Genomic DNA, 22,789 nt, shown 5'->3' with positions numbered 1-22,789 from the left:
AGAACAGAAGATTATCTCCCACCTTCAACAGACAGGGTTTCCTTCACACTCAACTTTGCCAGCAGCAGCTTGGCTTCTTCTTTTCTGCTGCACTCTGTCTACAAAGCATCTTCTGTTCATTATTTTTAATGAGGGCATAATTATGCCTCCGTACGTTCCAGTACCATTATTTTGAGATTGTCTGTAATTTCTCCATCTCAGAGATCAAACACCAACGCCACCCATGACATAAAGGCACAATTGATGAATGGGGCGCTACTGATGCATCTCCATCGCTGAAATGAAAGAAGACAGAGAGAAGTTTGCCAGATGCTAAATGAAAAGGGTGACGAGGGACACAAGGACAACGAGTGGAGCTTCTTTTACAACGCAGCATCACAATTTCCTTATCTTCCTTTAGCACTTCTGGGCTGTGTGTTGACAGGAATGTCTGATGAAGTAGAAGTTGGAGGAAAATGGGAAGGAGTGAAATAAGAATGGCTATGTGTGAGTGTGTGTGTCCACGGGTGTCAGAGGTTGCTCTTAGAGTATAAAAGCTTGATGACGTCAAGGTGAGATCTGGGGAAAAGCAAGTTTGGTGCAATGCGCTTAAAATAGAATCAATCACACACCTGGGGAAAAATGCATGACCACACATAAAACATGTTTATCAAATGTTTTAGGTCAAAGGAGATTTCATTTCTTGTATTAGTTTTCTTTCTTTTACAAAATCCCAAAAGAATTAGGGCATTTTTTTTTTTGCAAAAGCAAGAAAAAATGTACTGCTGTTGCCATTCTCAAACTTTTCTGCCAGCTTTTATTTGAAAAACCGTGAACAGAGTATTTCTCCTACTGAGCATAGTGCTGGTTTAGATCAAGCTCAGCCTGTAAGGACCTCAGTGCTAGCCCACATCAGCTCATGGGTCAGATGTCACCTTTCTATACATCCAGTTGTCAAATCTTATATTAGCACACCATTAAAGCTGCTTTAAATTGCTGCACCATTAAAGCTGGTTCAAATGACTCTATTGGCTATTGAAAATTATCCCATTTCTTTGCCTTAAGAAACTCTTGGGTTGCTTTTCCAGTATGCTTCAGGCCATTAACCATTTGCATTATGAAGTGCTGTCTAATCAGTTTTGCAGCATCTGGTCGAATATTAGCAGAGAGAGTATAACCCTGTACACTTCAGAATCCATACTTCTATCAGCAGTCACATCACCTATAAACAGTAGTGGTAGTTCCACTATCATACATGCCCACGTCACAACATTATCTCTACCATGTTCTACATCATCTACAGATGATGTGGTATACTTCTGATCAATTCATTTTGTTGTCTAAGCTGGCTTGTTGTTCTTGAGTGCAACCTGTTATTTAGACCTTGATGTAAACTGTCCATTACATTCATAAAGGTGTTGGTGTTACAGAGCTAGCCAAGCGATTTCCACTTATTAAGAATATACCAGATTATGAGTGGCCAAAATCAACAAAGGTTATTGTGACGGCCTCTTTCACTTGCATTAACATTCTTTTGGACCTCCTATTGGGAGCTCCAGCAAAAAGACAAAAAAATGCAACACTTGAAATCAAATCAACTTCTTTCAATTCAATTCAATTTTATTTATACAGCGCCAAATCACAATAACAGTCGCCTCAAGGCGCTTTATATTGTAAGGTAGACCCTACAATAATATATATAGAGAAAACCCCAACAATCAAATGACCCCCTATGAGCAAGCACTTTGGCGACAGTGGGAAGGAAAAACTCCCTTTTAACAGGAAGAAACCTCTGGCAGAACCAGGCTCAGGGAGGGGCGGCCATCATTTGCACAATTTGCCAAATAATGTTCCCTGTTCCCTCAACAATGATGAAGGAACAGACCTCACATGACCATATAATAGCTCATTAGTCAAATGGTACAAATGGTCAATCACCACATGTAACTAAGGTTGAGTTGCTAAGAATCTGGCATGACTGCATAAAATAATATTTGATACACATTATTTTATCTGCCTTGATCTTTTATGGTTGTGATAGGTTCAAATTAGCTATTGAGCTACCTCTGGGAATTTAACAGTGTCTTAAAAACATGTCAGTGTTGATTAACATCAAATAATTGGTAAGCAACAATTCATCCTCAGACAGATACCAAAACGCTCCACAGATAGAACTGCAATCACTAGCAGCAATCAGTGTGGGCCCACTTAAGCACCTGTGACTGCATGAGGTTAAAGGCTGCTGATTTCTTCAAGCATGGACACATTGTCTAAATTCCTGGAGGGAAATGGGACTCATAACAGACCTCCATCTCAAATCAATTACCAGTTTGCGCGCTCACGGATCCGCCTGCCTCCCTGGAGCCTCTCAAGTGTGGACATTTTTATTCGGCAAAGCCGGTTTAACCATCCCCTCCACCGCCACCTCCACCCTCCATCACCTCAAGGTCTAATCACTCATCTGTCCGCAGCTCTGACAAGTGTTGTGTTAACCATTAGAGACGGACAGCCTCACGGAAATACTGTATGGTCTTTATAAGCTTCGAAGTGCCATGTGAGAAATATTTCAAGGTGCTGCTGAGATGTCTGTCAGACTTTCTGCAGTTAAAAAACAAGACTTCAGGAAAAACTGTCAAAGAGAAAAAGAGAAGAATTTAGGTACCGCTGGCCTTTAGGTTTACTTTTTTAAGTTTTCAATCTTTTCTACAATTCTCTCCTTGTCTGGTAGATCGCACACTATCAAATCTTGGGTTTTGACCCCTAGCGACTTTACTCTCCATCAAAACATATCATTACAGCTTCACTCTTTCTGTCCTTCAGTTTCTTTCAGAGGTGCTCTGACCAAGTGCAGCCCTGCACTCTCATTAATACACATACCTCCACAGACGATCTGCCTCTGCATCCCACCTGCCATTTCTATTTGTGTCTTCTGCCTCTCTATGCCTTTTTTTGCATCCTTACCCCCTCTGTCTCCTCTCACACTAGATCTCTGTCTGTCCTTCCACCCACTCCACACGCCTCCCAACCATTCCCCCTATTGCTTTTCACTCCCTTCTTTTTCTTCTTCTCCTTCCTTTAGTGACTTTTACTCCAGGCCCGAGTGTCAGGCTGGCATGTCTGACAGGCTGTGAAGTGGCAGCCTGAGGGTTTTTCCTCAGCTGGAACAGGACCATCTGCAGTGCAAGCGCTACTCTAGCCCGAACTAGGAGGTTAAGAAGGAAAGGCCACCAAGGAAACAGTGGCCAATGTACTGTCAGTGCTTCGCTCCAGCCACTGATGAGCATAATATTATATCAATCTATTTTCCTTGTAAAGATGAGGTAGAGTGAAACCTGTCGAGGTACCGTAAATGTTTCTGGGTTTCAGAGCAGATACATAATTCAGGATACATCTCAGGAAGCATTTCAGGACACATCACAGTATGTATTAGGTTTGCATCCATGTAAACAAGCAGTATATGTTCCTGTATATATGTTATGTTTGTTCGGAATATATTACTCAACCCAAGTCTTGAGATACTGCATGTATATATAAATAGTATCTCCATGTTTAATATATGAACAGCATATATTTTCTGTTATTTCAGCACATTCCAATCTCAAAGTGTGAAATATTTCTCTTCACTGCTGGCATTGCACAGATTGTTTGTCAGCGTCTGTGCCTTCATACACCAGCAGTGATACAAATTTTTAAGATGCAGAAGAATTCAAGAGCTATAAAATTAATTAAGTCACAATTTCCCATGTGGAAACTTTGTGCTTTGAAGTTTTTACTCTGTATTTACTTTGACATTAACTAGTTGTTTAGCTTTAGATGCTTAAAGCTTGGATGGGTTGAGTAAAAAAATTGCAATTGGAATAAATAAAAATGCTTGTTCATCACATTAACTCTGCATTTTCAAAATTATGTTTACTGAGCATGTTTGCAGAATCCTTAAAAAGCAGTACAGACATACATTTGTCTGATGGGAATGGCTTCAATGAAACAATAGTATTTGTTTTCCAAATTAGAATTGCTTGCTTTTCCTGATGTCTTTTATGCAAAGGATTAATAAAACAGCTAAAGTCTTTAATTCCTTATTAAAGAATATAATTTTTCTTGGTCCCCTTCGTCTATATGCTACTCAGTGTTCCTTTGATGAAGAAAGCTAATAATCTACCTCAAGTCAGACACAATGCATTGGTATGAAAACAACCAACAAACCATTGTCTGAGGTTCCAGAAATTTCAGCCCATTCATTCTTGTTTTAATCCATAATCATTGATGATGCATTATCTGACAACACAAACAACAAAAAGTGTGTTTAAATATATCACAATATTCATTATTCTACACCGTGGCCATTAGTCACAGCTTGTTAGCACTGCATTGGAACCCCTGTGGTCTTCTGCTTTAAGTTTCAACATAAGATTACGAGAGTTACTGTCGACTTTTTAGTCTAGCCATTCTCCTCTGACCCTCTGGCATTTCTGCCCAGAGAGGTAAACCCTTGAGACTGTTGTGTGTGAAAATTCTTGTAGATCTGCAGTTGAAATACTCAGACTGGCCCATCTGCCACATTCAAAGTCACGTTCATCACATTTCTTCCATATGCCTAAATGCATTTGGTTGCCTATAAGACATCTGCATTAGCAAGCAGTTAATGTAGTTACTGGTGAGTGTGGTGGTTATTACCTCCTGATTGGCTGCTGTGAGCTCCTCCTCCAAGGCAGACACCCTCTCCAGTGACACTCGTAGTCTTTCTCTTACCTGAAAATCACAAAACATGAATCACGATCTGTCTGTAGATCCTTTGTGATGGACACCGTTATAAACCTTCACTGCACTTAATTCCGCTGAGATGGACTGATCTTAAAAAGAGCCAAGCTGAAAAATGCAATCATTAGCTTCCTCTCTCACTGCTGTTAAAATCCCAGTCCAAGAAAGCAAGGGTTAACACATCAGAAGGTGCTATCCTCTTTTCCTCCCTTAGCCTTACAACACCACTTTGCTGGGGCTTCAAAGTAGCATTATATGGCTCTTACTGCTTTAAAAGCACAATTTGCAGAGAGGAGATTCCCCTTCTACACTTCTTCCTTTGTCTCTTTTAGGTTCATCATGGCTGTGATGGAACAATTACTTGCAACACATTGTGATTGTGCACCAGATCTCAGAGGAGGCTGATCCTCTGTGTCCACGCTTGTTCCAACACGGGACCCCATTTGCCTGAGCTTTTATTACCTTAAACAATGTGGACGTTGGACATGTGTTATAAATGATGGCTTTCAGGGGGGAGGATGAATGGATTACAGGGGGAGTGCTGATATTACACGGGAGGCTAAGGTCATAAATCAGCGGGATGTGAGGAGAAACACTGAGTGGGATATGTAAAGGCTAAAAACTAGAAAATGATAGCATGAAATCACATAAAAGGGAAAAAAAGCAATGTTAGTATCATCTGGTCTTAAATGTTTCATCTATCCATATACATTATAATATAGCCAAATCTGAATCCAGCAAAGCACAACTAATGAGTTATTACAAATATTTTTAACATGTAAAATAAAAATAATGTTTTGGGGAACAAAAAATACATATAGGTGACTCAAAAGTAACATAAATGCACTAATTACTTGTGCATCTTTGAAAACCAAAAAAGAATTTTAAATGTAAATAACAAGTGACTGATCCAGAATAAACAAAAATACATTTATTTGTCTCTAATAATAATATAAAACACACAAGTAATTAATAATAATACAACAGAGAAGGGACATACAACCAAATCAAAACAACACATTAAAGTCAGACACATTAAATTTGGTAAAACTGAAACAAAAGCCAACAGTTACACATTTAACGTATAAACTCTGACAACCTTACCTTCTCATCTAGGGCTTTATGGTGTTCAAACAAGGATTTGAGTGCTTTAAGAACTTCGACCTCACTGGAGACCCCTGAAGGAGACTGAGCCTGCCTCTTGACCACAGTCATACGAAGTGACCGCTCGTGTCTGGACACCAGGCACTCAAGATGTTCCAGCAGTAACTAAAGGGAAGACAGAGGAGAAGTCGATGCTATTACCAACTCTGAGAACTGCTGAAGAATCCAACATATGAACAGTTTGAGAACACAGAAAGCCACCGCTGTTGTTCTAATTCTATTTATGTTTTTGTTTTTTTCTACAAGTACTAGAGGAATGATTTCAAGTGTCCTTGATCAGGCTCAAAAAATGTTTCAAAAATCAAACATGACTATCAAAAAAACATTATATACATGCAACAAAGGCAATTACTTACAGAGACTGAGTCCTTTGGGGAAAAAAAAAAAAGTGCAATAAAAGCGGTTTGGTGGTTTGGTATGTGACCAACTTCTATTATTATTCTTGGTATCATCACATTTTTTACCAATTAAAATCGCCATAATCACTATTTACATTCTCATAAACTGTTGTGAGTTATTACCAAATTATAGTATGAAAGTTCAGAATCACTGGAGAGAATGTTTTCCAGTAAGAAAAGTTTGCTTTGTATTCTTGTAACGCCTCATCGATGTAACTGTACGAACAATGTATATATAAAAAAGGGGGCAGATAACTGCAAAGGCAACACTGTCCTTTCAACAAAAGCACACAAAAGTGTAATCTATGTTGCGAGGTAACTTGTCAAGTCAACAGCCAGCAGAAAGCTACACAAAGACAGAAGAAATGCGGAGCTCGGAGGCGGGCTAAACAAAAGGCAACTACACAACAAAAACTGGGAGTAAACAATCACGTGTGTTATTCAGCAGAGATAAAACGTTATTTGTTACTGTAGCCTGCTCAGGTTCCACTGTGAGATCAGTGTAGGATCGTCTGCTTTCATTTCATTTCCCCCAGTGAGGCAGATCGTGACACTTCTTTCCCTCTCTGATGTCGTCCGAGGCAATAATAATATAGCCTCGAGATAATGATCTGGTTATAGGCTGAAGTTAGAGCTCAGAAAGATCTTTGTGCTCTTTCTGACCTTACTGGTTATATTCCCAGCATACCTTTACTTCAACTGTCCAAACATCTTCATCTGAGGCTACCTAACATAGTCAGCTGGTGTAAGTGTATTCCAAGTGTAAACCATTGTTATGAAGTCAAAATACCACTGATATCTCTGCTGAAGTAAAATCAGGTAAATTATTAACATAGCTCTGAAAAGATTCTTCCATAGGCTACATAGCAACAATTGTGGCAAACAGATAACCATGAGTAACCATGAAAACTCCTTAAACTTGCCAATAATGAGGTAGCTAGCCTTCACGCGTAACTGTAACAAGTAACACGTTTTGGGGTTTTTTTTATTAGTTTTTTAATTTTGTTTTTATTCTAAATGGGACCATAATTTACTAAACTAAGATCATGCTGTAGTCAGCAAAGTTTGAAACTAGAGTTTGAGAGTATAAACTCCTCAGAAAACTTTTACTAACATGATAGATGAAGAAAACCAAAAGGTAATTTCCCAATGTTTTTGTGTTATGCCCTGCTGGCTATTTAAAAGAATGCAGATTTAAGGCTCCTTGTAGTCTTAATCTTTGTGCCAACAGCACTTCTGCTTTGAATTTTAATTTTTATATACAGTCATGTCAAAAAGAAAGTTTTCACAAACATGCAGTCCTGTGAAAAACAAAGTACACACCGACTGCTTCTGTACGAATTAAGATGATAGGTAGCAGCTTAATGTCAGCAACACCATGTCTCCATCTTCCCAGCAGTAGACATCCAATCACATTGAATCAGGGGTCAGACTGCGCAATGCAAAAGTTTGTAAGAGCTACATTTACATTGGCTCTACAAGGACCTGTTAGTGTTTAAAATATCGCTCTATAAAGAATATGGCAGCACAGCTCAGGTTTGTAAAGTTGCATCTGAACAAATAACACGTGTCCTGGAACAATGTCCTTTGGACAGATGACACCAAAACAGAGACAGACATCTGCAAATATGCCAAGCACGGTGGTGGGTGGTGATTTGGGATCACTTTGCAGGCCCGAACACCTTACAGTCATTGCTGCCAAAAGTAGTTCTGGAGCATGATTACAGATTACAGAAGTAATAATCCTGCTGTAGATGCCTTCTTACTCTTAAGTATTAAAAAGTTTATATTATGAACTTTTGTTATCTTAAATTTTCAAGTAAATTTTGCTACCACCAGCCAAAGTCAACAGATCCTTTTCAAAATTTCCTTTTTGTGCCAACTGAGTATACTGACTACTGGTGCTGGTGCATCTGACTGAATTTTCCAAAGTGTAAATGTAAAAAGTTAAGTGTGCTAGCTTAGAATATGATATTCTTCAATATATGGTTCCAAATAAAGTAACAGAAATAATCAATCGCATTCGGACTAATTTTAATGTCAAACACACCTGACAAAACAAACCAAAAGCAGCAAAATCCATAAAAATATTTGATTCCTTTTTTATGGGGCGATGTCTTATTTTTCCCTGCAGGATCCTAAAGATACATTTTCAATAGAGAACACTGGAGGAGGCAGAAGTGATGAGAATCTCTGCAGAAGAGTGGTGTAAGAGTCGAACAATGAAAACTAACAGTGAAAAGAAGACCCCTGCAGAGCACTGCTGCAGGAGAATGAGTGTAGTGTCTTTATTTGTCTCTCTGATTCAAGTGTCCCTGAGAGATCCATCAACATCCATCATGTCTACATATGTAATCCTGCACACTAAACAAAATGCCTACTGTTGATTCAATCAGGAAGTCAGTATTTACTCAACAGCACCCTATTTCCAATCTCGTTCAGTAAATATTTTCATTATTTATCCGATCTTGTTTTTCTGTCTCTGTCTCTACATCAGCTGCTCTTTAAGCTGAAAGCGGGGTCCGTGACCCACGGCCAAGTGATGCACAAAATGAGTTGTTGTAAATCCTAAAATGTGGCACGACATTGAAAAGTGCATATCTAGACGAGGATCTTTTATGCCAATGAAGCAGGCATATTGGGTCCATTACTCACATTATCTTTGTGCCAACAGCTACTCTGATGCGATTGTGACACATCACGTAAATCTGTCATGAAATCACTCACTTCACTCCGGGTACAACAGACTGTTCTGCTGCTGCAGAGCTTGGCTTGTTAGCCAGCTAGCTAACTGGCCGGCATAGAGAAATATTTGAGCCAGACCACGCTGTCAAGTTACGGTCCAAGGCCAAACCGAGTAAGAGCAGCAACAGAAAACCAGATCTGAGTCACGCTTTCTTAGTTTCAAGCAAACAAACCATGATGCTAGCCAGCTTGTTCATGGTGTAGATTGAATTAAATGATCCTTTTCTAAAAGTGCATGTGTGAAATTTACATGCTTAAAACTGCAATTTGGATTTATCAATATAAAACAGATGTGAAGGACGATGTTTAAAAGGTTTTCTAACACAAAGAATTTCAGTGGCATTTGAACTACGCTTGTAAACTCAAATGCTCAAAGTAATTAAATAGCATTATTATTACATAATGAAATTTTTGAGCTGATGAAAACCGATAATTTTTGATTAGCATGAACCCTTTTACAAATCAAATAAGCCTAAAAATATAAATTCAGAGTACTTTTATTGGTGCGGTGGCGATAAGTGACACCCCTCCTCTTGTGATTGCTTTAATAAGTAACAGATCGCCATGACCGCCCACAGTTTGCAGCACAGACACTGAATTGACTGTAAACTAGAACTTGAGCTTAACTGATATGAGCAGATATTAGCTATTTGCATATATATTGATATCTGGATTTTTAACTTGCCAAAAAATGAAAATTTAAAAAGTAAAGATGAAATGTTGTTACATATATCCTTCAACCATGTAAGGGAAATTTACTTATGTTTCATCTGATACCCCCGAGTTTTTAATCAATAAATATCGGTATTACTTGCAAAACGGTGAGTGTTTGCAGACAAGTCTGCATCTCACATGCAAACTGTTGGCAGTCTGCTTGTAACCGAAGCAATCATGGTTTCGGTGCAGCACCCTTTTGGCGACTGATTTCACCTAGTTTGAGTGAGCAACCTCCAGGAGTCACTCACTCAGGGTCTACACATTTTTCCCCTAGCGACTGGTGGCTGTGTGACGGTCATTAACTGGTCACTAGGCTTAAGTGACTGAGGCCAAACATACTAGTTAGTTAGTTTGAGTTTAGTTGCTTAATTATGTTTGATTTCCATTCTGGTGATTCTGTAAAACTATGAGCAAAGTGCACAACTATGCCTGCGATAAAACAGATAGTATGTACACTAATTCCCTAAGTTGTAGCTGGTGATTTGAAAATTTAGCAGTTAAAATACACGAAAGCACTCAGTTATAAATGTTAGTTAGTCTTGGCCCCCCTAAAAGTTTGATCTTCATCACATATCAAAGACTGTGATGCTTAACCCACAGCCAATAAGATCAATCCCATACTCATCACATGATGTTGCAGGTTCCCAAGTCAAATGACTGCCTGTACATGTCTTCCAAGATTTAATTATAACCAGGATGAAAAAAACCAGGCTTAATTAAAACTTGCTTAGTAATTGCCTGTTGGAGAATTTGAGGTGATAATAAAGTGCGAGAGTGAAAATGACTTTTGTCTGTCCTCCTTTCTTGCACCTCACCTCCCTCTTTTCTGTAATTTTCCATCAGTGCTGTGCTAAAATCTTCTGTCTCCACCAGAGGAAGATAGTGCAAGACTGCAAATACACACTTAATCAGCATTGGGATGGAAAGCAGAGTCTTATCTATCAACAGCAGAGTGTGCTTTAAAAAGGCAATGTTTTTTATTGAAGATACTGGACTTCAGCTGATCCTCTAATGTTTTTTTTTTTTAGCTGCCCCTCCCCCACACAGTTCAAATTGTTTGAACTGGACACTGCAGGGCATCAGTACCATTTGGACTTAGTTTTACTGTTGAGCAGCCATCCATGTGAAGTAAGTGGAACAATTTTCAGGCAGAATGTGGAGAGCTAATGAGGTGTGCCTGGGCACTGGAAATAGACAGTGTGCATGGTTGCTTCAGTGCTTTTGCAGCCTTAAAACCGTAGCCACCAGATAGCTTAATCTTCCTCTGGACGCTGCCTATCGCAGTGTGCAGCAGGTTTTTTGGGAAATGACATTAAAATTTTGGTAAAACTTGAGAGCAACTCGTCGAATGCATAAAAAAAGGATTGAGTATGAAATGCAAAAGCAGCTTCATTTCTGGTTTAAAATGTCCAAACATCAGTTTTGTTTGCTCTCATTGCTCAGAACTACTGAATTCCAATGGCCATATTAAAATAAGTTAAGTAAGGAAAGTTTAATAAAGATGTATATGGACGCTGTCCTCACCCTGGTGTTGTTCCTCTCGGCTTTGAGCTCAGATATCTCTTCCTCTTTCTCCAGCAGCTGTTCCCTGCAGGCGTTCAGCTCCTTGGTTAGTGCTGCAAACTCCTAAGCAACAAAGAGAAAAGACAGAGACAGGTAAGCATCATACAATACTCGGCAACTGTCCCCTGTGGATTAAGGTACAGTGATGCAATGTAACATAAAGCTGCTGCTGGCTGCATGTAGTGGACGATGAAAAAGAGAAGAATGAAATCCAATCAGTGAGAACAATTACCACAACTATTCTGCAAAGCCTTGTTTCTTTGCCAGAACATCAGCTTTGCGCTTTGTCTCGGTTTTCTGCAGATGGATACTGACAAAAGATATTTGCTCTGGCTCGACTACATTTACAATTACAGCCTGAGAAAACTGCCAGTCCTCCTCCAGACCCAAAACACATACAGTCTTCTGGCGCTCTTGTTTTCTTAAACACACTTTTGATTCAGAATCTCTCAGAGGGATTCTGAGCTATACCTACAGATCTACAGATATCGTAAACAATCTTCAGAGGGGGAGGCTGTCGCTTGGGAAGGCTTCAAAACCTTTGTCCCTGTCATTCTGGTCTAAATTAAGCATAGCCAGAACAAACACATTTTTTGAAGCAGGCCAGAACAGACAGGTAGAAAGAAATCAAACAGAGACAACAGTGACACTGTGACTCATGCGCTGTGTTTCAATTTAGAATAGACTGACGTGAGGCAGTAACTGACACGCTCGGTGTTTGATTTCACATTTATATGGGGGGAAATATGTGCACGTACTGCAGTACTGAAGGAACTGATGCAACTACAGTGTTCTTCGCAAAAGACTACAGGTCGAAGTTTAGTTAGACTTTACTTTTCTAAACTGCTGCAGAGATGCAACACATGAAAGGATGCTGATTTCTTGAAGCACCAATTATTAGTTGATTTTACAGAAAGCTAATCATTAAAAAAAAAAATTAGAAAAATTTGTATTGGAACAAAATATTTAAAAAAATATGACAGATGTGGTTTTGTCTTGTTAACGGCTTTTCTGCAACTTACAATTTAATGAGCATAACAAAATATCATCAGTAATAATAAGTTGCAGGTCATTTACTGTAGTTATATATATATACTTCCTATAGAAAAATAAAGGAATACAAATTCATTTTTAAAAGCAACCAGTTAAGTACAAGTGATCTGTCTGTCTGAGTACACATTGTAATTCGGAATCTGTACACCATCTGTCCTTCAGGAGTCATGGACAATAACTCAGTGTTACAGACAGACTCCAGGGAGTGGAGCAATATTGTGTCTCGTAGCTACAGCAGCGCATCAAATCCTTATAGATCTTATAGAGCCACAAATCCTCTTCACAAAGAAGCCATACACCAAGAAAACCCTTAAAAAACTCCCACTTTGTATTGTGAGGGTAGACTTCCAAAGAGTCAAGCCAATCTGGGATCGAAGAAAAAGATTTTAGGTCTACATTTAGAAGAAGCTGGGATGGTAAGTAGGGAAAGAGCTGAAGTCCATCGCCTCAAGGGATAAACGGTGTGAAATCCCTGAAGCAGCAGAAAGGTGCAATATTGAAGACCAGAGCATTCACAACAGTGCTTTATTTTTATTACCTGATATATTGAGACAATTACATCCATGTTCACACTAACATGGTGTCATGCTTTGTTAGTAGATGAGAAAATTCATGATACAAAGATCCAGAGTCTTGTCTTGTGATTCTTCTTTACTAGGAAAAAATTTTTAAAAATAAAATATAAACTAGGATGTTGCCTGATGATTGCATTGAATTTGGCGACTGAAGCAAGTAGCTGCAGTGACCCCAGAGGTTTAACATGCAATACCACAAACCTCTGGCCAAAGGTGATTGCACATGTCACCTGGTGGGAGGCAACCAGTCTCCAAACAAATCGTGGTCCGACTCAGTAGTCAGTCCAATTGCCAGCATGCTCCAATCACTCTGAGTCAGTCTGCACCGATCTTTGCAACTTGTCTGTGATGTGTCTTTGCAATAGCATACTCTCCTCAACTGGCTGCCAACTATTGGAGTTTTGTTCTGGTTATAGTCCTATTTTGGAGTTAAATCATTGTCCTTTAGTGAATTGTGGAGGATTTTCTAAACTTCTGTTGCAAATGAAGTTCTTCATAGATTCTTATTGTAAGTAGGTAATGTGCATTTTTTGTGTAGATTTATCAGTTTCCCAACATATTATACTAGATTGATTGCATGTAATTGCCAATTTGACCCCATTCATTCACAAACTGATAATATACAGATCTCCTTTTATCACCATCTTGATAAACCAAGTCATTCTGAACACGGCAACTGGCTGCAAGTGATGATCAGTTCATTGCAGAGAGTCACAATAATTTTGATCGTCCAACCGCTGCGTTCCCTAGAGTGATGGTAGCACAAGCTACTGGCTACCAGTATGTTAGCTAAGCTGTGATGAAATAAAGAGTAAAAGTATTTAATTAAAATTAAAAGCACATTTTGTGTTGCTATAAAAAAAAAAGCATGTGTGAAAATACAGATTGATAAATAAAGATCGACACACAGCTTCCCTAAACCTGTACGTCTAATAAAATGTTAATTAGCCACATGCTCATTTTGGTTATGCTAATTAGCCTCGTGGAACTGCTGTAATTAATCTCATGTAAAGGATGTCAGTACCCTGAAAACTACAAAGATTTTTGATGTAAAAATTGAACTGAAAATCCATCACAGTAATGGGAGTTTGCTTTTTGGGCCACAAACCATATTGTGAATTAGCAGAACTGCTCAGTTCTCATGCACAATATTTACAGACTATTTAAATCTTAAAAAACAGCTCTGGAAGGCATAAAATTTTTCTAAATATACCACAAAATATTAAACTGTAGTAGTCTAAGAAAATGCTATGACATTCTTTTTTCTATTTAAATTAACTATAGTGTCTTGCTCCAAAGGTCCTTTCAAAGTCCTTTCAGCCATTGTTTGACACTGAAAAAATTCAAGATTAAATGTTAATTAACTGTAGTGTCTCTTAATTTAATTATCAGTCAACAGCTGGAATCTGAGTGCAATCAAGAACTTAAAAAGAGTAACTAAGTCCTAATCAAAAACAGCATGTTGTCAGTGGCAAAAGATCGTATTTATTTATTCTTTTTTTTAAACTGTGATTGCAGCGGGAAAAAATGGATTGCAAGAGTTTGACATATTTATCTTCATGAAAACTAATTTAACCATCCACTGCTAACAATTAGATAAAGCTGAATTATAACAGGCCTTGTACGAACACATTTGTAACAGGTCACACAAAAACTAACAGTAGCAAGTGCATAATAGTTGAGAGGTCAAAGGTTAAAAATGAAAAATGTTAACTAGTTTATTTGCAGATAAAGTTAAGGTCCGCTAAGCTGTTACCATAGAAACAGGAGATAGGGGAAAATGGTGGCATGATAAACAAGTCGTCTCCATGGGGAGTTGACCTACTGTATAACAACCCAACAGAACAGAAGAGCATTTGTAGGACTATAAGATGTATTTTACTAATTTTTAATATTATCATAATTCCGACTGATTCCAGATTGCTACATTTATATTACATTAAAACTATGTTATGCTACATGTCCATTGTCATCTTATTAATTTGCTGAAAATGATCCCCAATAGTGATAATCACAGTGTCACATAAATTACAATGGGAAATCATATTTTAATGATTTTCCAACTTGTGCAGTAGGTCAGGCCCAAAAAACAAGCTCAGACTTCATAAATCTCCCTCCCACAGGAATGCAGCTAATCACAGTCACCTCCTCTTAAGAAAGGGTCCTTCTGCAAATTGCACAATTTGCTTTTAATGCTTGTGAGACCTACAAGCCCCCTGCCTGTGCTCCAGCAGTGCTGGTAAGCTTCAACTTCCTCAGCAACAGACTGCAATACTCTCTCTCCACAGCTCATCTGTAAACCCTTTGTCTCCGGACAATCTTTTCTCATAGAGCTGAGTTAAAGCAAAGCCCATAACCCCAGGGGCAAGGAAATGTTTCTAAGACAATCTCTTCACAAAGGCCAAACTGTCAGGACCATGACAGATTGTGGGGGCCTACTGAAGCAAATTTCACAGTCATGAGGCTTGTACAATCCAGTAAAATGATCTCTTCATTACAACAAAAGTCAAAGTGAAAAGAAAAGAGGAAAGGCAATAAAGTTTGAGTTTTTTTGCATTTTTTTGCAAAAAGGTGCTGGAAACGTTCCTCAGAGACTTTGCTCCATATTGACATGACAGCATCACACAGTCGATAAAGATTTCTTGACTGCACCTCCAAAACATTAATCTTCCAATCCACCACATCCCAAAGGTGTTCTATTGGATGAAATCTGGTTACAATAGAGGCCATTTAAGTACAGCGAACCCAATATCATGTTTATCGTGATATTGGGGTCACTATTTATCGCATTATTTAGATTCAGTTCAGCTGTGTTTTTCCCCAGGTGTCTCCAATCTGCCCTGATCTCTTTTTGTGTATTTAAACCCTCAGTTTGCTTCTGCTCTTTGTCACGTTCTCCTTCATCCTTCATATGGTGTGTTCTTAATTTTTGTCTTGTCTCACATGTCTGGCATTGAAGTCTTCTTCCTCTGCAAACTCCAGATTTAGGTGATTTTTATTCACAACTTTCTTCCCAATTCTGATGCCTAATTTGAACTTCAGCAGGTCGTCCGGCCATGTATAAAAGCCTAAATTAACTGGATTACTACCATGTGATCAGCTGATTAGATATGTGCATTTACTGGCAGTTTAACAGCTGTACCTTATAAAGTGGCCAGTGAGTATATAATGTAAAATCTGTAAAACACATAAGCAAGGAGGAATGGTAATATTTTAGCACATTTCAAACTGCATCTTGTTAAGTGTAAAACTGTCAGGCCAAGCATTTTTGCATTTTTATAAACTTAAATATAGTATATTTAGAGAAAACATCTGTAACCTATACACCAGCATCAATAACAACACTGATACAAGGAGAAACATAAACCAGAGTTTCTTATGGTACATTCGAGACACAATGAATTATTCACAGCAAAAATGCAGCAAATGGAAGTTTGTTTCCATTCAGTGATTTATATTTTGCTTTATCTCCCAAGGAAAATACAACCTGGTGAATTTTTATTCCCAGGAAACACTACTTCTAGGCGTTGCTCTCATAAATAACATAAAAATGGACTAGCAGCACAGAAAAACTGAAGAAAAAAAAGAAGGCTGGGCGCACTGTGGTGGAAATATGATTCAGTGAGCAGAGAGTCAGAGAGGCGCAGAGGAGTCGTGAGATATAAGATGCACACGCTGAGGCTTGCGTGACAGAGCATCTTCTGCGCATCAGCTAAGAGAACTTTCACCTCTGCTGAGGTTTACAAGTCACACAGAGGTAGAGGGTTAGGGTGATGTACAGTACAGCACACAAACAAACACACACACAGACTGTTGGGCCCCTGGAGACATTGGAGTACTCTCTAAGGGAAGAGAAATGCTGACATTCCTGAATGCTGTCAGCTGTGCAAAAGAGCATGTTTCTAATAAACGAGAGCCTTTTGATTTAAAAAAAATAAAAATAAAAAAATCTACCATATAACATTTTCCATGTATTAAAAATATCTGCAGTGCCAATGTACAAATGGAGTGTGACTTTACTTGAAAAATAGTAACTGGATTCTTTCCTGACTCTGTCAGTCGTTTCTAATAGACAGAGGAGGTGTCAAACATGCAACCCAGGGGCTAGAAATGGCCTGCTGGGAGGTCCGACTGGTGTGAAAATTATTTATTTTCTTTAAACACCATGCTGTAGTACTCCTGGTAGGTTTTCAATGCGGCACCATAAACTAAAATGAGTTTGACACCCTTGATAAACACTCATTTCTATGTGAACAGCTTCCAACAGATCAATATTCAGCAGATCTATTTACACTTGAGTGCCCTGTCTCAGTGCTTTTACTCCAGCTACCTTACAGCACCAATAGTGACCAAAACTAGCCAACATGAAGAATCCACCAATCACAAACATCAACAAAAATGACCAGCACGTAGCACAAAAGACTCAAACACAAACTCCACATGAGGACAAACCTGAACACCAGTTACATCCATCTCACGAACCACCACAATTTACTGTAAGTACAGAAGTACTTGTGTGAAGTACAGAAAGACAGTTTTCTTGTGATAGATTGTACAAACTAATGAGAATCAAAATCCATTGAGAATGAGAAATCTATTCTTGACCTCGAGCACAATTTGGGCAAAGACCTACTAGATGATCAATGTGTGCAAATTTCATGACTAATACTCTCTGAACATCTGGTCTTTCGGGCACATGAGCTAAACACAAAACAAAGTCGGTATCAATGTTAGCGAATTTAACCACGTAGCAGCTAACGGTGAACATTATCCATAAAAAAGCCAGTGTTATTTAGAGTTATTTAGAGATCTGGAGAAAGCCAGTGGCAAAATGGGTGTGACAGGACAAACTATTGTCAAGAGCAGTACTTTTACCTCATAAAGAACCCTTATTTTGTTTTGGACATAAAAAAGAAACAAATTTATTTTTCTTCTAGCTAATGTTAACTAATGTGTGAATGTTTACTAGGAGCGCAGAGCAGCTGGTTGAGGGCTGCCCCCTCCTTGAGTTTATTGTATACAATATTGTTACAGCGCAGCTATGGCTCCTAATGCTTTTATTTGGTTGTTATTTGATTTTGCAATTTAAAACTGCAAGCTATCTAACTTAGCAAAATACTATCCAGGGGATATACTTAGCTAACTCTAACCAAATTCGTGCACTCAAATTTACAGTTAGTTGGCTGTAGCTGTAGCTGACCTTCTTGCTAATATTGTAGCACAATCAAAACTAAATGGAAATGATAGTTGGCTATTTCGCCAAATTACTTTAGCGCCTAATCCTTTTAAATGAAAGCCTTTACTTGCTCAAACATTAAAGAAATAGTTTAGAGAAATTCCAAAACACATTAGGTTGGGCTGAATACTAACTGTAACGTTTAGTGCAAAGTCAGACAGCATTTCATTAATGTTATCCAAGGTTGTTTCAGCACTGGTCAGCTTTGATGAAGTGTTACCACTTTATTTTACTGACCATACAAATAGCTGGGAAATATAAAATTCCTCTTGGATGGGCTGACATATTTACTCCAAACCCCTCTCAGGCATGATTTTACCCATGACCTGGTGGACCGCTACCCCACCACTCCTCTCCTTTTCCTACTTCTCATTACCTGGGCAAACTGCCTAGCACTGCAATGTCAGGTAGTGTGCGTGTGTGTGTGTGTGTGTGTGTGTGTGTGTGTGTGTGTGTGAGTGTGTGTGTGTGTGTGAGTGAGTGAGTATCAATATTTGTGAGGAAGTCTGCCTAGAAGGTGAACTCTAAATGAAATGGTGGACAAGCCTTCCTCCCTGAGTGGGCGACTGTCGGCCCAAATTACAGCTATTTTTTTTTTTTTTTTTTGAAACTGAGGTATGCTTCTGCAGGAGAGTCGTGCTTCCGGGCTAAAAACAAAACCTGGCAATTGTGTACTCTCAGGAGAGAAGGAGAAGTGGTGGCATGATTGACGGCATGCTGATTCACCAGGTGAAACACGGAGAAGAGCTCACCCAAGCCTGTAGCCAAGCCTCAGAAATGCCTGCGCAGAAAGAGGTGTTGAGAAATGTTATCTTAAATAAAATTCTTAAAAGTTTGAAATAAGACTGAAGAAGAGTCAAACAGAGTTCAAACGCTCTTCCGTAGAATACATTAAAACAAATTCTGGCAAATTTCATGGAAAGAAGCTTTAACTGCAGTACAAAGGGAACTCTTTAGTGAATGCATCGTGGCTCCCATTTAGTGAGTGAAAAACACTCTGGGAAAGTACCAGGTAATGAGCAACAAGCATAAATAGAGGCATTTCTATCATATTCGTGCATTCTCAAACATAAAATCCAAGCTGTAGAAATTTAATAACAGAGGTATATTTACAGTGTGACACCAAGAAGAAGACAGGATAGTCTCTTTATGGGATGAAACTTTTAAATTGTGTAATGAGAACTTTGTGACTATATCGTGACTCTAATTTAGTCACTTTTTTTATAAAATACTTTCCACTCTTTAGGATTGCAGGATCATGTTCTTTACAGCCTGTCATTTATAAAGCTACTGGTTACAGAGCAAGGACCTGCATTACGGTCGCATATACTATGAATGCAAGAAAAAAGTCCTCATGTAAATAAGTGCACTTTTGTACTGACATGTTTAACTTCACTTTCTTATTTTTTGCTTGCATACTTGTTTCTTTTAGCAATTTATACTTGATTTTTCTGAGAACTAACAGTAAGTACAAAAACAAAAGTCATACATTTGGTTCAGTCAGACAATTTACATTTGAAATGACCGATTTAAACTTTCTAGTCTATGCTCAGAGTCCGTCACACCCCGCAAATATGAAAGTACACAGAAATTGGATAAACATGTTAAATATTATCCTTGATATATGATCTAAGGAGAAAAAGGCATGCTAGTGTGTATGAAGCAGCACACTTCAAGCTGCTTACCTGAACTACCTGATGTTCATTTCTGTTATATTGTACGTATATTGTATTGTATTTAGACAATGATTGGTGTGGATGTTATTTTCAGCATTTGTGTTTCTGAGAGCAGAGTCAGTCTATTTTGATCTGGGAACATGACAAAAAGTGGGATGTCTGCTTCCCACTTACTGTTTGTGTAAGTGGGACCTGACTTATGTCTCCAAGGTTGCATCTGAACAGACATTTGGAACAATGTCCTTGGGAGAGACAAGACCAAAGTGGAGATGTGGTTGCAATGCACAACACCACATTTGGTGAAAATCAAACAAAGCACATCAGCACGAACACTTCAGACCAACTATAAAGCATGGTGGTGGAGGGGTGATGATTTGGGATTGTTTTGATGCAATAGGACCCGGGTAACATGAACTCCTCTGTATACCAAAGTATTCAAATGTGAGGCCATCTGTCTGACAGTCAAAGCTCGGCAAAAAATGTGTGATCCAGCTGAACAATGATCCCAAGCACAGCAGCAAATCTATAACATAATAGCTGAAAAAAAACTTGTAATAGCCCAGTCAAAGCCCAGATGTCAGCTTGATTGAAATTGTGTAGGAGGACTTTAAGAGAGTTACGCATAAAAGCCTGCAAACCCCAATGAATTACATTGTGAAGAAGAGTGGGCCAGAATTTCACCAAAACGATGTGAGAAACATTTACTTCAATTTGAAATGATAATGAGATGAAAATTAAAACAACAACGTATTGCTGCTAAAGTTGGTTCTAAGGTTGCCTGAATCATAGGCTTCACTTAGGTTAGCTGGTTTTGTTTTAGTTAAATATATAATGAAGTGGTGTGATTTGCCATTGACATTGGATTTAAATATTTTTAGAACCTTGTAAGAACCTGATTTTTTTTTTTATTATGTTCTGATAAGTAAAACCTTGGGAGTTAACTGAATACACTTTATTAAATTCATCCAGTAGATGTATTACTTAATTTAAACATTAAGCAGAAACAACACCAATCCACTGAGGACCCCTGCCAGCTGTACTCTGGGCCTACATCTTGCTCATGAACAGGGACTGGTCACAGAGATTTTAGATCGGACACTCAGGAGCCATACACACCTTGAAGAAGAGCGCTATAAGAATAAAAGCTCAGCCAGTAAGCTCATTTCCTCAGCTTTAAATATTCAAGAAGGTTATCCACGCTGAGCGAACACAGCGTCTGCTTCATTGTGACACACAGGTGGTTAAAGGTAGGTGACTGTTGCATCAGCATCCAGCATGCTTTCATCAGAGAGTTCTCTTTAAGCAACGGTGTAGCTGTCTTTAATCTGTGCAACACCAAGGACACCCACAGACTCTACTGACAACTGAGCCACTGCTGTCATACTGTCTAGTACTTCCAGAACCTACTGTGTCTGAGAACCTCAAAGGCATTAATACTGATTCACTATGAATGCAAAAAATATATAGGACTATAGGACTACCAACACATAAACATAGGTTTTTAATTTGAAACATGCCAGCCATGAATGGATCGACAACTAAATTCACTTTTAATGCCCTGATTATTATTATTATTATTATTATTTTGCGTAATTGCCAGTTATTATTTTTTGTATTCTGACAAACTGATTAATAAACAAAGGTAAAGGAGACAAAGAGCAAAGATGGTAAACAAAGAGCTCGTGTGGCTCAGCTACGAATTTCAATTTTAATGGCAATTTAGAAAAACAGCAATAAAATGAAGAAAAAAGAAAAACATGCAGTTGTAGATAGGAAAGGATCGCTTCAGGTGAAGAACAGCCAACATAAACGTCAGACTGAAAAAAAAAAAAAAAACACATGAAAGGTCACTACAGGTGTTTGTGTAAATAGGTGTGTGTGTGTGAGTGTATGAGTGTGCGAGAAAGAGAGTGTGATGGTGGTGAAGGTAGGAAAGGTGTGATTTACAATAACCTTTTGTTGGCAAGGTAACAGAGGTTGTCTCTGTGCTGTAAAGGCCCCTTGAGGCCAAATCATAAATCTGAAAGTGGAAAATACAGCCTGGCAATTTACTGCCCTTCAAGTGCCTAATAACTAATTTTGATCCCTTTGAACTCCAGTACGAGGACCTGTCACACTCCCATAGCCTTTCATCACAGCGCTGGCTTTAAACCTCTAACCTGCAGAATCCACGAGAATGTGAGCCGAGTATGACTAAAATTTGTGAAAATTTGCTCCTCTACAAGGATATATAAGGATGAGTCTCACTATAGATTCTAAATGACAGAGGTTTTCCACCTCAACATATAATCCTATGTTTACACAGGAGCTATTAATCAGTTTTCAGCTATACAAGACTATTTTCACTCGAGTCACAGTTTTTGTTTTTTGTTTTTTTAAAAGAAGCATTATTAATCTTACAGTTAATCTTATAATTAAGATCGTGGCTCACGAGTTGGCAGTTTGTCTTGTAATCGGAAGGTTGCCGGTTCGAGCCCCAGCTCGGACAGTCTCAGTTGTTGTGTCCTTAAGCAAGACACTTCACCCGTTGCCTACTGGTGGTGGTCAGAGGCCCCAGTGGCGCCAGTGTCCAGCAGCTTCGCCTCTGTCAGTGCGCCCCAGGGCGGCTGTGGCTACAATGTAGCTTGCCATCACCAGTGTGTGAATGTGTGTGTGAATGGGTGGATGACTGAACGTGTAAAGCGCTTTGGAGTCCTTAGGGACTAGTAAAGCGGTATACAAATACAGGCCATTTACCATAATTGTTTTTTTAGAGCTGTCTTTTTATCTTTCTTCTGATTGGCTACGTGAAAAGAATAAGGATGGTGGGGTTGTTTTGAAATTACCATATTAGGAATATCCACTTTCACTGATATCAGGTGATGCTAAGAGTAGAAAAAAAATGCTTTAGTGCAGAAACTTTGAACTCACCATATTTAACATGTT

The 22,789-nt window shown here is 38.7% G+C and overlaps 1 protein-coding gene across 4 annotated transcripts in view; it reads right to left on the bottom strand.

Annotated features, from left to right (window-relative positions):
- Positions 1-22,789, bottom strand: part of ppfia2 (PTPRF interacting protein alpha 2) — a 107,976-nt gene that overhangs the window by 42,904 nt on the left and 42,283 nt on the right. For all 4 annotated transcript variants that reach the window (XM_039601552.1, XM_039601551.1, XM_039601554.1 and 1 more), the window contains exons 2-4: positions 11,286-11,387; positions 5,842-6,006; positions 4,654-4,728 (exon numbers count right to left, since the gene is read on the bottom strand). In XM_039601552.1, coding sequence (XP_039457486.1) covers positions 4,654-4,728; positions 5,842-6,006; positions 11,286-11,387 — 342 coding nt within the window. The remainder of the gene's footprint in view (positions 1-4,653; positions 4,729-5,841; positions 6,007-11,285; positions 11,388-22,789) is intronic.

This window comes from Oreochromis aureus, linkage group 17 (assembly GCF_013358895.1).
Source record: "Oreochromis aureus strain Israel breed Guangdong linkage group 17, ZZ_aureus, whole genome shotgun sequence".
NCBI classification, from domain to species: Eukaryota; Metazoa; Chordata; class Actinopteri; order Cichliformes; family Cichlidae; genus Oreochromis; species Oreochromis aureus.
Note: the sequence above shows the minus strand (reverse complement) of the source record. Positions and strands in the feature narration are given on the sequence as shown.